Source organism: Chelonoidis abingdonii, chromosome 12 (assembly GCF_003597395.2).
Source record: "Chelonoidis abingdonii isolate Lonesome George chromosome 12, CheloAbing_2.0, whole genome shotgun sequence".
In the NCBI taxonomy this organism is placed as follows: Eukaryota; Metazoa; Chordata; order Testudines; family Testudinidae; genus Chelonoidis; species Chelonoidis abingdonii.
The window spans coordinates 1,374,464-1,387,141 of record NC_133780.1 but is presented as its reverse complement, the minus strand read 5'-3'; the positions used below and the strand labels follow the sequence as shown (position 1 = coordinate 1,387,141).

Here is a 12,678-nt window from a genome sequence, read left to right as displayed (position 1 = left end):
GCTCCCAGCCCTGGGGACAGAGAGGATGGGACCCAGGCATCCGGGACACCCCCACAGCTCCCAGCCCTGGGGACAGAGAGGATGGGACCCAGGAATCCGGACAAGAAAGCTCGGGGGAGGGGCGTACCAACCTGGAAATATCTCCTCTTCTTCTCCAGGAACAACCCCCCCCCAGATTCACCTGTGGGGGAAACCAGAACTCAGACCCACAGGGGACAGACTCCGTTCCCTGCCCCCCAGAGCCAGCCAGTCCCTGCCCTGGGGCCGGGTGGGAGCCAGCGCCCCTGAGAGGGGACAGGCCCCTGCCCCAGTCCCTGCCCGCCCCAGGGCTGATGGGAGCCAGCGCCCCCTAGAGGGGACAGGCCCCTGCCCCAGTTCCCGCCCCCCTGAGCCAGCCAGTCCCCGCCCTGAGGCTGGTGGGAGCCAGTGCCACCCCAGAGGAGACAGGCCCCTGCCCCAGTCCCTGCCCCCGCCCTGGGGCTGATGGGAGCCGGCGCCCCCCGGAGGGGACAGGCCCTGTGTTACCTTTGCAGGTAGACGCCTCCTCCGAGCCGCCGCTGGCCTCCTGCCCGGAGCAGAGGAACCGGTCGGTCACCACCCGGGACACGTCCGACACGTTGGCGTAGATCATGCCAGGTTGGATGGCACCAGCAATGCACGAAGGGCGCTGGGTGGAGAGCTGGGGCTTAGCCGGGTGCCCAGACTCCTGGGCTCTCTCCCACCTCGGGGGGGGGGGCAGGACTCCAGGGTTCCCTCCCACCTCAGGTGTGGGGGGGAGGACAGGACTCCTGGGTTCTCTCCCACCTTGGCGGGGGGGGCGGGGGCAGGACTCCTGGGTTCTCTTCCACCTCGGGCGGGACTGGCGCGGCTCTGGTGGGTGCCGGCCCCGTGTCTGCGGTTCTGCGTGTGGCCCAGCACAACTTCCAGAGCCCACAGCCTGGCCTGCCTCCCCGGGGAGAGGTCACAGCGCCAACAGTAACACAAGCGTGTGTGCATGCCTTGGCGGGGTGCACATGCACATCAGGGTGTGTGTGTGCGCGCGTTGGGGTGTCTGCGTGTCAGGGTGTCTGCGAAGGAGACTGTGTATGTGCATGTGCGAGCGTGTTGGGGCATGTGCAAGGGAGACCAGGGGGACACGCGTGTCGGAGTGCGCGAACGAGACTGGAGGGGCGCACGTGTGTTAGGGAGCAAGCGAGGGAGACCCGGGGGGTGCACGTGCGTGTCGGGGCATCTGCGAGGGAGACCGGAGGGACACGCACGTGTCGGAGTGCGTGAATGAGACTGGGGGCGTGTGCGTGTGTCAGGGCGCATGCGAGGGAGACCGGGGGGGTGTGCACATTGGGGCGTGTGAGGGAGACCGGGGCATGCATGTGTCGGGGAGTGCAAGGGAGACCGGGGGGAAACGCACGTGTCGGAGTGCGTGAATGAGACTGGGGGGGCGCGCGTGTCAGGGCACATGCGAGGGAGACCAGGGGGTGTGCACATTGGGGCGTGTGAGGAGGACCGGGGGGCATGCACATTGGGGTGTGCGAGGGAGACGCGCGTGTCAGAGTGCGTGAATGAGACTGGGGGGGCACGCGTCAGGGCATGTGCGAGGGAGACCGGGGGGTGCACGTGCATATCGGGGTGCATGCGAGGGAGACTGGGGGGCACGCACGTGTCAGGGCGTGCGAGGGAGACTGGGGGTTGCACGTGTGTGTCAGGGCGCATGCGAGGGAGACTGGGGGGCGCACGTGCGTGTCAGGGCGTGTGCAAGGGAGACCGGGGGGTGCATGTGCATGTCGGGGTGAGTGTGAGGGAGACCGGGGGGCACGCATGTGTCAGGGTGTGCAAGGGAGACTGGGGGGTGCACATGCGTGTCAGGGCATGTGCGAGGGAGACCGGGGGGGTGCACGTGCATGTCGGGGCGCGTGCGAGGGAGACTGGGGGACACATAAGTGTCAGGGTGTGCGAGGGAGATCGGGGGGTGCACACACGTGTCGGGGCGCGTGCGAGGGAGACCGGGGATACACGTGCGTGTGAGCACACCGTCTCTAAGCCGAGCACTCCCTGGCCTGCTCAGTCCAGCTCCCGCTCCAGGCACAGCCGGGCTCCCCCTGCCCCCCAGCTCAGCAGAGATGGGGGCACGGGGCACACACACCCCATCAGCCCCCCCAGTTCTCGCAGAGCAGCTGGGGCAGGGGCAGCATCTCCTCCCCTGCTGCAAACACAGGTGCCCCCCCCCCGCTCTGGGGCACAGGGCCCCACCTACCGACTTGTTGGTCTTGATTTGCACGTTTAACCTCTTGTTGGCCAGGGAGATGAAGTGCGCGGGGACCTGCTCCAGGCCCAGCAGCTCCAGCTCTGCAGGCAACAGCCGGGTTAGGGCCGGACGCCTGGGTCCCCGGACGCGCAGGAGGGGTTAGGGGTTGTGGCAGAGAAGGGGGCTGGGGCCAGGATGCCTCCCCCTCCATGCGGGGCCCCCCACACCTCCAGCCCCCGAGCCGCTCTGAGCGGGGCCCCCCCACGCCCCCGGCCCCGCCCACCACGGGGCTCCCGGGGGGCGCCAGGCTGGAGGGACACATAGGGCCGGGACGTCGCACGCACCGTGATCTTTGCACGTCGCCCGCTGGGGCTTCTTCAGAGCTCGGTTCGCTCGCTTCGTGCAGGGCAGGCAGATGGGTCTGGGGAGGAGACAGACGGGCGTGAGCTGGGGCCAGGTGGGAGCTGGTGCCCCCCAGAGGGGACAGGCCCCTGCCCCATTCCCTGCCCCCCTGAGCCAGCCAGTCCCAGGCCTGGGGCTGGGTGGGAGCCAGCACCCCCTAGAGGGGACAGGCCCCTGCCCCATTCCCCACCCCCCTGAGCCAGCCAGTCCCTGCCCTGGGGCCAGATCGGACCCAGCACCCCCTAGAAGGGACAGGTCCCTGCCCCGCTCCCCGCTCCCCTGAGCCAGCCAGTCTCTGCCCTGGGGCCGGGTGAGAGCCAGCACCCCCCAGAGGGGACAGGCCCCTGCCCCACTCCCCGCTCCCCTGAGCCAGCCAGTCTCTGCCCTGCGGTCGGGTGGGAGCCAGCGCCCCACAGAGGGGCAGGTCCCTGCCTCGCTCCCCACACTCTCACCTGACCCGCCCGGAGAACTGCACGGCCTGCTGCAGTTTGATCAGCGACACGTCGTAGTCGTAGTATTCGGGGATGCCCTGGCCAGCCTTGGCCGTGACGTCGTACTCCGGGTGGTCAATCCGTCTCTGGATGGGGATCTCCGTCGGCCCTGCCCCCAGACACAGTCTAAGGCCTGGGCCAGCCCCACGGCGCCCCTCCCAGCCCTAGCCCGGACGCTCCTCAGGACACAGGGGGCGGCCCCTGCCTGCAGCAACAGGCGCCCCTCGGCCAAGCAAGAGGGGGTAGAGAAGGGAACGGAGCTGATTCGGGGGCTGGTCCGTGCACCTGGGCCCGCTCAGCTTGGCAAAGAGATGACCAAGGGGGCTGGAGAGGGGGCCTCAGGGTGTGTTATTTGCCCCTTCCCGGCACGCAGGAACTGGAGGGCACACGAGGAAGTGACCAGGCAGCGGGCTCCACGCCACGACAACCTGCGGAACTCACTGCTGCAGGATGCCGTAAGGCCAAAGCTCCGGGAGGCTGGGGCCAGGGGTGGCTACTAGCCGGGCTGGGCAGGGACGCAGCCCTCGGACTGCCAGAGGCTGGGACGGGCCGGCTCACGCGCCGACTGCTCTGCTCTGTTGTTTCCCTGGGGCGGCCCTCCGGCCTGTCAGCAAGGCCCGGGCCAGCTGAGGCGCCAGCCTTTCACAAGCCACTGGCCAGGGGCACGGCGAGGGGAACAAAGGCCCCAGGGTGGAGCTGAAGAAAGGTCGGACGGGGGAGAAGAGCGCTGGCGGTGACTCTGCCAGCAGGCGCGTGCCAGGAAAGAGGCTGGTGATTAGAGCAGGGGGGGCTGGAGCCAGGACTCCTGGGTTCTCTCCCCAGCTCTGGGAGGGGAGTGGGGGCTGGTGGGTCAGAGCAGGGGGGGCTGGGAGCCAGGACTCCTGGGTTCTCTCCCCAGCTCTGGGAGGGGAGTGGGGGCTGGTGGGTTAGAGCTGAGGGGCTGGGAGCCCGGACTCCTGGGTTCCGAGGGCCGAGTGCTGTCTGGGGTCCCTTACCCACTTGCACTCTCCAGAGGGACGTGTCTGTCACCTGGTTGAAGCAGTGTGCGGCTGTCAGGACCCACGAGTCAGAAACCAGGGACCCCCGGCACGATGCGCCTGTCGTCCCCTACGGACAGGGAGAGAGGCCAATGCAGGGGGGGGCTGTGGGAGGAGCGACCCCCCTCCCAGCACTGCCAGGGGGCCCTGCAATGCTCACAGCTCCCCCAGGAGGGAGGGAACTGGACCCAGGTGTCCGAGACAGAGTTTCCAGCTCCCTGGGGAGGGAGGGAACGGGACCCAGGTGTCCGGGACAGTGGTCTCAGCCCCCAGGGAGGGAGGGGACGGGACAGCATCCCCCCAAAGGTCTCAGCAGACAGACCCACCTTGATGACCACGTGCCAGGGGTTCTGCTGCTGGTGCGTGGCGCTCTGCGAATCGTTCCCCAACCCGCAGAGATCGTGGATATTTTTGGGGTCTGTACCGTCAGGGGGAAGAGGATTAGTCCTTGGCGTCACTGCTTGCCACACCCCTCTGGGTATCCCCCATACCCTAGGGTGACTGTCCTGGAAGACTTCGAAACCCACATGGCCAAATAGTCCCAGCGGAGCCCCTCTCCCCCAAACCCAAACTGGTGTCCCATGGGAAGAGACCCTCCCCCGACTTGGATCCCCTCTGGGAGACACGCCCCCACCCAGTTCCAGACACGAAGACGAGACACCCCAACCCTCCTCCTTGGCAGCTTGGCTAGACAGCCTGCAAAGACGAGGCCCCCATGCTGTGACAGGGGGACGCCGTGCCCGCTGTCGGCCCCGATGTACCCAGGACATCCTCGAACGCAGCCTTGAGATTCTGGCTGGAGTCCATCTTGAAGGCATGTCTCTCCCCTTCCTTCTTGGAAGCGATCTCATTAAGGCCATCCCAGTCCACCTCCAGTGTCCCAATCCCAAAGGCATAGATATCTAGGAGGCAAGTCAAGAAACTGCATGAGGAGACCGAGAATCCGAAGGGTTTGGAGCTGGTGTTGAGGCTGGAAGGTCACTGGAGAGTCCTGTCCCTGGTAGTGTGGAGTCTGCCACCAGCAGCGTGCCCAGAACCAATTATTAGGGCATTTTGGAACCCAACAGTGCTTAGAAATGGTGTTGAGGGACCTAGAACCTGTGCTGAGGCACCTAGAACAAATAGTGCAAACACCCCAGCAGAGAGGCACTAGGACTGGCACTGTGGTGCTTAGAATTGGCACAGTGCCTAAAACTTATTACTAGGGCATAAGAATGGCCATACTTGGTCAGAGCAAAGGTCCATCTAGCCCAGTATCCGGTCTTCTGACAGTGCTCAATGCCAGGTGCTTCAAAGGGAACAAACAGAACAGGTAATCATCAAACGAGCCATCCCCTGTTGCTCATTCCCAGCTTCTGACAAACAGAGGACCTAGGACCATCTAGGACCTGATTATGCCTAGAACCAGTGTTGAGGTACCTAGACCCCAGAGTAGAAGGAATTGGGTAGTGAGGAATAGGGTGCACAGAGGGACCTGGAAATTGTAGCATAGAATACTAAAACTGAGTTATCATTATTCATACCTATAACTGGTACCTAGAATCAAGAAAGCCGAAAACTTGGTAGCAAGTTGAGCTATTCAAAAGTTTAAGTGTGGAACATTCCTCTCCCTGAACAAAGAAAAATGACCTTTTTGGTAAAAAATGTTCAGCAGATAATATCAATTTTCAGTTAAAACTGAAAAAAATTCATTTCATAGCCAAGTCTGGTCTTGGAAAAACAGGACAAGTGTAAGTGGTACCTAGAACCAGTGGTACAAATAACTTGGTGGTAAGTTACTGAGCTGCTTAGGATGGGTGTTGAAGCACCTAGAACCAGCAGTGGTAATATCTTTATAGAGGAGTGCTACTGGGATACCCAGAAGAGATGAAACAACCTGTTAGGTAGCAGGACTAACCCAGAGGCCATCCAGAATGTATGTAGGCACATCTAGAACCAAGGTTGCAAATAACATGCTGCTGCCATACCAACAGGTGATATTAAATCATTTAAAACCAACAGTATAAATAACCTGTTGTGAAGACACTGGGGTATACAGAGTTGATATAACACCATGACAGAGTATGCTGGGCTGGTTAAACTTGGGCTTAAAGTGCCTGGTACCCCTGTTGAGGCACCTAAAGCCAAAAAAACAAATAGAATACTGATGATCTGTCTAGAACTGGAAATTCCCAGGTCCCTGAACTAGTTTTTAGGAACCTAGAACTCATAGCGCCCAGATCCTGGCATTGCAGCACCAAGGAAGATACTGACAACTGTAGCCACTGTCAAGTAATGAAACTCCTAGAACTGGCATTGAGGCACCTAGAACAGGTGGATCATATCAATGAAGGACTGAAACCATCACTGGTATGTGGGATGGACTCAAGTGTGTTGGCAGACTCACCTAGGTAGTCTTTCCTGTCTGGCTTGATCTCTAGGACATCTTCTATCTTGGCTACTGCATCCTTGGGGGATCCTCCCATGTTGTATTTGCCTGAAACAACATCCTATGGGTTAGCAGATATGACCCATTCCCCTCTCCCAAGACAGGGACACATTGACAAGGGGCTATGCAGTTGGGAAGCTTGACCTGCACCCACTGAGGGTGGGGGTCAGATAACCCTTTCCCTGGACCCCAAAGAATGGAACAGTCGCTCCTCACCATCTGTCAGCACAATGATGGCATGCCGGATTTTCTTCCATGCATCCGGCTTGCCCGCCCGGACAAAGGACTCCTTCTGGAACAGGATCATGTGATACACCTCCAGCAGTGCTGCTCGGATGTTCGTCCCAGTCCCGTTGCCATGATCTGCAAAAGGATAAAATACCCCCTATACTTAGAACTGGAACTAAGGCACCTAGAACCCAGGATATAGTGAAGCATCTGAAACCCATGTGAGGGAGCCTAGAGCCAGTAATGACAATAGATGGAATAGATCTATCTAGAGGCAGTGGAATCTAGAGCTGAATTCCAGAGGTGATGCATGAGGGGGCATGTGGGATCACGTTCCTTCCTTCCCCCCCAGATTTGCTGCTTGGCTTGGACAGAGCATGTTCACATGGACTGAGCATGCTCAGTAACAGTGCTGAAGCCAGTTGCCCTTGCTCTTCCCTCCCCCCAATCACCAGGCATGGGTCGTCTCTGCTGGTGGTGATGCATCTAGAGTCTAAAAGGAGATGCAGCTATTGAAGCACCTAGAACCTATAATACCCATGAGTTGTGTTAAGGCATCTAGAACCAATAATACCTGTGATTGGGGTTGAGGTGCCCAGAACAAATAGTGTCCATAAGTGGTACTAAGTCATCAAGAACCAACAGTGCCCAGGACTAGTGTTGAGGGAACTAAAATTCTAGTGAGATTAAGGGCTGATATTGAGGCACCGAGGACTTAACATTTCCTCCCACTCCATTTCTCTCAGCATTTTCCTTAGTTTGGGGAAATTAGTTCTCTTGAAGCACTAAACATATCTATTTCTGGCTGGGCCTGTCTCTGTTTGCTCATACTGAATGCAATCAGGTCATGATCACTGGTCTCTAGGCAACCACCAACTTCCAGTCCAGTGATCAATTCCTCTATCTGTCATAGTAAAATCCAAAACAGAGTAAGTTCATGGTGGGTGCGATACTTTCTGAGTTTGCAAATTACATTCTATTATTTTTTTTAAAAACCCTAATGATGGTTTATTACTGGCTTGGTGAGACCACCAGCGTCCATCTCCCAATCTGAAGGCAGGAGTTGAGGCACCTAGAACCCAAGTAATATCCAGGGTCCTGAGGAACCTAATACAGAGTGTGAATGGTATTGACAGCCCAAGACCCCCATGCATTAGGGAGGCCCCATGAAGAGGAAGCATGCAGGACCTTGAAAATTCATCCCCGTCTTTGTCTTTTCAATAACGCCATCCGCATCAGAAGCTTCGGGATCATAAATGGAAACAATTTTCTTGGGCTTGGTGGCGTAGGAGATCACAGCAAAGCTGGACGCTACTTCAAAGCTGGCAATCTGGAATGGGTAAGATCAGAAGGGAGCAGGAAACAGAGGAAGAGGAGAAAAGGGTATGAGAAAGAACAGAAAAGTGAGCTCTGGCAGTGAGAGACACCTAGACCCAGTGCTGAGGGGCCCAGAGCAGGTATTGAGTCATCTAAAACCAACACGGAGATACCTAGAATTTGCAGCACATGTGGCTGGTATTGAATAATCTAGAACTGAGGTGGCAGCACCTAGAACTTGCAATGTCTATAAGCTGTCGTTGTAGGTAGAATCAGCATATGGATACCTAGAACTTGCAGCAGCCATATAAGGCAGTGAGATTCCTAGAATAGGGATAAAGGCACCTACAACTTGCAACACTCATTGTTGGCACTGAAATACCTAGATCTGATGTGTGAGAAGCTACAATTTGCAGTGCCCATGGCTATTATTGAGATACCTAGAACAGGCATGCAGGCATCTAGAATCTGTAGCATTCATGGCTAGCCTTGGTATGTAGCACCTGCGCACAAGGCCCTAGAACTTGCAGCGTCTATGGCTGGCATTTGTCACGGAGTGCAGGGAGAGACAAGGCCCTGAACCCCCGGCTTCCTGCAATTCACAAGGACTCTCAGCCAGCCAATAAAGCAGGTTTATTTAGACGACAGGAACACAGTCCAAGACAGGCCTTGCAGGTACAGACAACAGGATCCTCCCCAGTTAGGCCCATCTTGGGGTCCCAGTGGCACCACAGCCCCCTTGGGGGGTCAGAACCCTGTCTGTGCTTCCCTCCATTCCCCAGCAGGCTCCTGAAACTCTAACTCCCTCCAGCATCTCTCCCCTAGCCTCTCCCCGGCTCCTCCCCAAGCCTTTTTCCAGTTTCCCAGGCAGAGGTGTCACCTGGCCTCCAATCCCCTTCCTGGGTTCTTGTGTTACATGCTCAGGTATCCTTCCTCAAGGCCAGTCTCCCATCCCCCAGTGCAAATCGTCCTCCCCGGCCAACACTCCCCACTCAGCATTCAAAGACCACATTAAGAACAGTCCCAGTTCATTGCCACGTTGATGTACCCAGAACCAGCATGCAAGTGCACATAACTTGTGTCATCCATGTCTGGCAGTGAAGAACCTTTGAGCTGACATACAAGTACCTAGAACTTGCAGCATCCACAACAGACACTGAGGTGCTCAAACCCCCTAGAAATCGCAGCAGCCATGGTGGGTGTTGAGGCACTTAGAACCAGTGCTGAGACATAGTCCCTGACAGTGGGGCTTCCGCCCCCACCCCGGACTCACCCGGTCCACAATGTTCTCCACCCACTCCTTGAAGATCTGGAAGCTTTCACTGTTGACGCTCTTGGAGGAGTCCACCAGCAGGTAGACGTTAACGAAGCTGTCGTCGCTAAGAATGAGCCTGCGGCCCAGGAACGTTTCTGAGCAGGGGAACCGGGAGAGGTTATTGGCAACATCCTAGGGAGGGGGATCCCCCCCATGTGCCCCACCTCCCTTACACCCTGTAGTACCAACCCCTACTCCCTCAATTCCCTCCTCTCCCTACTGCCTCCTGCCACCCCCATCTCTTGGGCTCCCACCTCCACTGCATCCTCATCGCCCCGCAGAGACCACCCTCTCCCCTTGGTCCCCACCCTGTCAGAATCCCCCCCAGGGCCTGCCTCCCCCACCCTCCCAGGCAGACTCACGTGGCTTTATGATGGAGGCGTTGAGGCTGGAGGAGGCTGAGGAGCTGGCCAGGCCCAACACGTTGGAGAAAGAGGCTCCAAACTGGGACCCGACATCCTCCACCCGGTCGTAGGAGAAGGGGGCTGGGCAGGGAGAGGGGAAGCAGGGCCCCTGTTAGCCAGGCAGCGTGGAGTACAGCGACGGAGGTTGGGGGGAGACAGAGGGTCAAGGAGGGATGGGGAGGGGGACCCTGGGCAGGTGGGGGGGAGTTGCGAAAGGGGATGAAGGAGCCCCAGAGGTGGGTGAATCTGGAGGAGGTGGAGGGCCAGAAGGGGGAGCCCTGGGTCAGGGATGGGGGTGGGGAGAAATCACTCACCTCTGCAGCTGGGCTCGGCCCCCGACCACTCCCCAGCCTCAGTGCAGACGCGCTGTGCGGAGCCCACCAGAGACAGCCCCGCCTTGCAGCGGTAGGAGACCCGCTCGCCCAGCCGGTACCGGCTGCCGCTCTTCGTCGTCCCGGGCGGCACCCCGGGGTTGGGGCAGTGCTCAGCTTGGGGGAGAGAGATGAGAACGGTCCCCCAATCCCTCTGTCTCCAACCCCCCGGGACCCACTTCCACCCCTGAGCTCCCTGGGACATGGGGGTGCTTGGGGGGATACAGGGATATGGGGGCGCAGGGGAAATATGGGGATGCAGGGGAAATGTGGGGCTCTCAGGGGATATGGGGGCGCAGGAGGATTTGGGGGCACAGGGGAAATGTGAGGGCTCTTGGGATATGGGGGTGCAGGGGGATATGGGGGCAGAGGGGAATGGGGGCTCTCAGGGGATATGGGGATGCAGGGGGATACAGGGGCGCAGGGGGATACGGGGGTCTCACCTCCATCGTCACAGGCGGGGGTGCCCCCGTCCCAGTGCCCGTTCCCCTGGCAGACGCGCTGGGCCGGCCCCCGCAGCGTGTACCCGTCCAGGCACTCGAAGGTCAGGACGCTGCCCACGGGGTAGGACGCCCGGCGCGGCTGGAACGAGCCGTTCTCAAATTCCAGTTGTGCTGGGCAGCGGATCTCTGAAACCAGAAGAACCGGAGTGAAAAGAACCCAGGAGTCCTGGCTCCTGGCCCCTCATCCTCCTGGCCCACTAGATCCCACTCCCCTCCCAGAGCCGGGGATAGAACCCAGGAGTCCTGGCCCCCCACCCCCCACCCCACTTTAAACATTAGCCCCCCCCTTCCGTCCCAGAGAACCCCGGTGTCCGGGCACCCTGTACCTCTGCAGAGCGCCTTGGGGAGGACGGAGCCAGTGGGGGTGTGGAGCGGGGTCCAGTGCCCATTGTCCTGGCAGAGGCGGCTGCCCAGCGGGTAGGGGTAGAAGCCCGGGGGGCAGGAGTAGGTGAGCACACTGCCCGGGTGGTACCCGTCCGACAGGGCGAACGTGCCACTGCGGATGGCCACGTCCTGGCCACAGGAGGGCCCTGCTTCCTCGGGGGGCTGCGCCCGGGCACCTGGGGGAGACGGGGGAAAAGCAGGAATGAACGCACGGCCCGAGGGAGGAGAGCGAGGGATTCGGAGGGAAAGGGAGAGAGAGAATGAGAAAAAAAGGGCAGAGACGAGACAGAGGGAAGGAAAGAAAAAAGGGAAGGAGAAAAGTGAAAGACAGAGAGAAGGAAGGAAAAACGGATAAGGGGAGTGAGAAGGAAAGAACGAATGAACAGGGGAATGAGAGAAAGAAAGAAAGAAAGAAAGAAAACGGGAATGAGAGAAAGGACAGACGGACGGACGGCTTGCGAGAGGGGAAGGAAGAGGGATGGAGGCAGACGCCGGGGGCTGCAGGATGGGGGGGAATGAGAAACAGGCCCCATGAAGGAATGTGGGGAGGACATTTCGCTCCCCCCGAACTCCCTCCGCTCCCTCACTTGCCCCGTCCCTGGGGGGCTCTGCGCCCCCCCATACCTGGGTGGAGGGCAAGCAGCAGGAGGGCGCAGAGGGAGGGGGCCATGGTGGGTCCTGGGGGCATTCGCACACCTGCTCCAGGCCCCTTCGCTCTGCTATGTGGAGCCTCCCCCATGGGCCCCTCCTTCCCCAGGCATTAGGACTGAGTTCAGGCTGGCAGTGTTCCCTAGGGGGCAGAGCTGGAGTCCCCCCCCCCAGGATGGCGGGGAGGGGGGGTCTGGCTTTGCGGCCCCAGGGTCAAGGGCTCTTTGTTTTGGTGACACACACGGGTTTGCACAAACAACGGCTCATTTCCCGGCTCCCTGGTTAATGGGTACAGGATTAGTGAGCCCTGAGCCAGCCCCGTGGCCCACCCGCCCCGGAGAGAACCCAGGAGTCCGGGCCCCTGTCTGCTGTAACCGTGAGACCCCACTCCCTGCACCTGCCGGGAGAGAACCCAGGAGTCCGGGCCCCCCCATCTGCTCTAACCACCAGACCCCACTCCCCGCCCCTGCTGGGAGAGAACCCAGGAGTCTGGGCCCCCCCCGTCTGCTCTAACCACCAGACCCCACTCCCCGCCCCCGCCGGGAGAGAACCCAGGAGTCCGGGCCCCCCCGTCTGCTCTCACCACCAGACCCCACTCCCCGCCCCGAGACAACCCAGGAGTCCAGGCCCCTGTCTGCTCTAACCACCAGACCCCACTCCCTGCCCCCGCTGGGAGCGAACCCAGGAGTCTGGGCGCCCCCCGTCTGCTCTAACCACCAGACCCCACTCCCTGCCCCCGCCAGGAGGGAACCCAGGAGTCCAGGCCCCCATCTGCTCTCACCACCAGACCCCACTCCCTGCCCCCCCCGGGAGAGAACCCAGGAGTCCGGGCCCCCCGTCTGCTCTCACCACCAGACCCCACTCCCTGCCCCTGCTCGGATAGAACCCAGGAGTCCGGGCCCCCCGTC

At 60.3% G+C, this 12,678-nt stretch overlaps 1 protein-coding gene across 1 annotated transcript in view; it reads right to left on the bottom strand.

The window, feature by feature from the left end:
- Positions 1 to 11,792, bottom strand: part of LOC116829917 (complement C2-like) — a 23,210-nt gene extending 11,418 nt beyond the window's left edge. Inside the window, 17 exon segments of the mRNA XM_075071534.1 lie at positions 132 to 181; positions 526 to 667; positions 2,252 to 2,343; positions 2,587 to 2,663; positions 3,097 to 3,268; positions 4,131 to 4,242; positions 4,499 to 4,590; positions 4,934 to 5,074; positions 6,559 to 6,648; positions 6,817 to 6,963; positions 8,017 to 8,158; positions 9,419 to 9,555; positions 9,823 to 9,951; positions 10,158 to 10,352; positions 10,679 to 10,864; positions 11,065 to 11,298; positions 11,747 to 11,792. Of these exon segments, the coding sequence (XP_074927635.1) occupies positions 132 to 181; positions 526 to 667; positions 2,252 to 2,343; positions 2,587 to 2,663; positions 3,097 to 3,268; positions 4,131 to 4,242; positions 4,499 to 4,590; positions 4,934 to 5,074; positions 6,559 to 6,648; positions 6,817 to 6,963; positions 8,017 to 8,158; positions 9,419 to 9,555; positions 9,823 to 9,951; positions 10,158 to 10,352; positions 10,679 to 10,864; positions 11,065 to 11,298; positions 11,747 to 11,792 (2,184 nt within the window).
- Between the last annotated feature and the right edge of the window lie 886 nt (positions 11,793 to 12,678).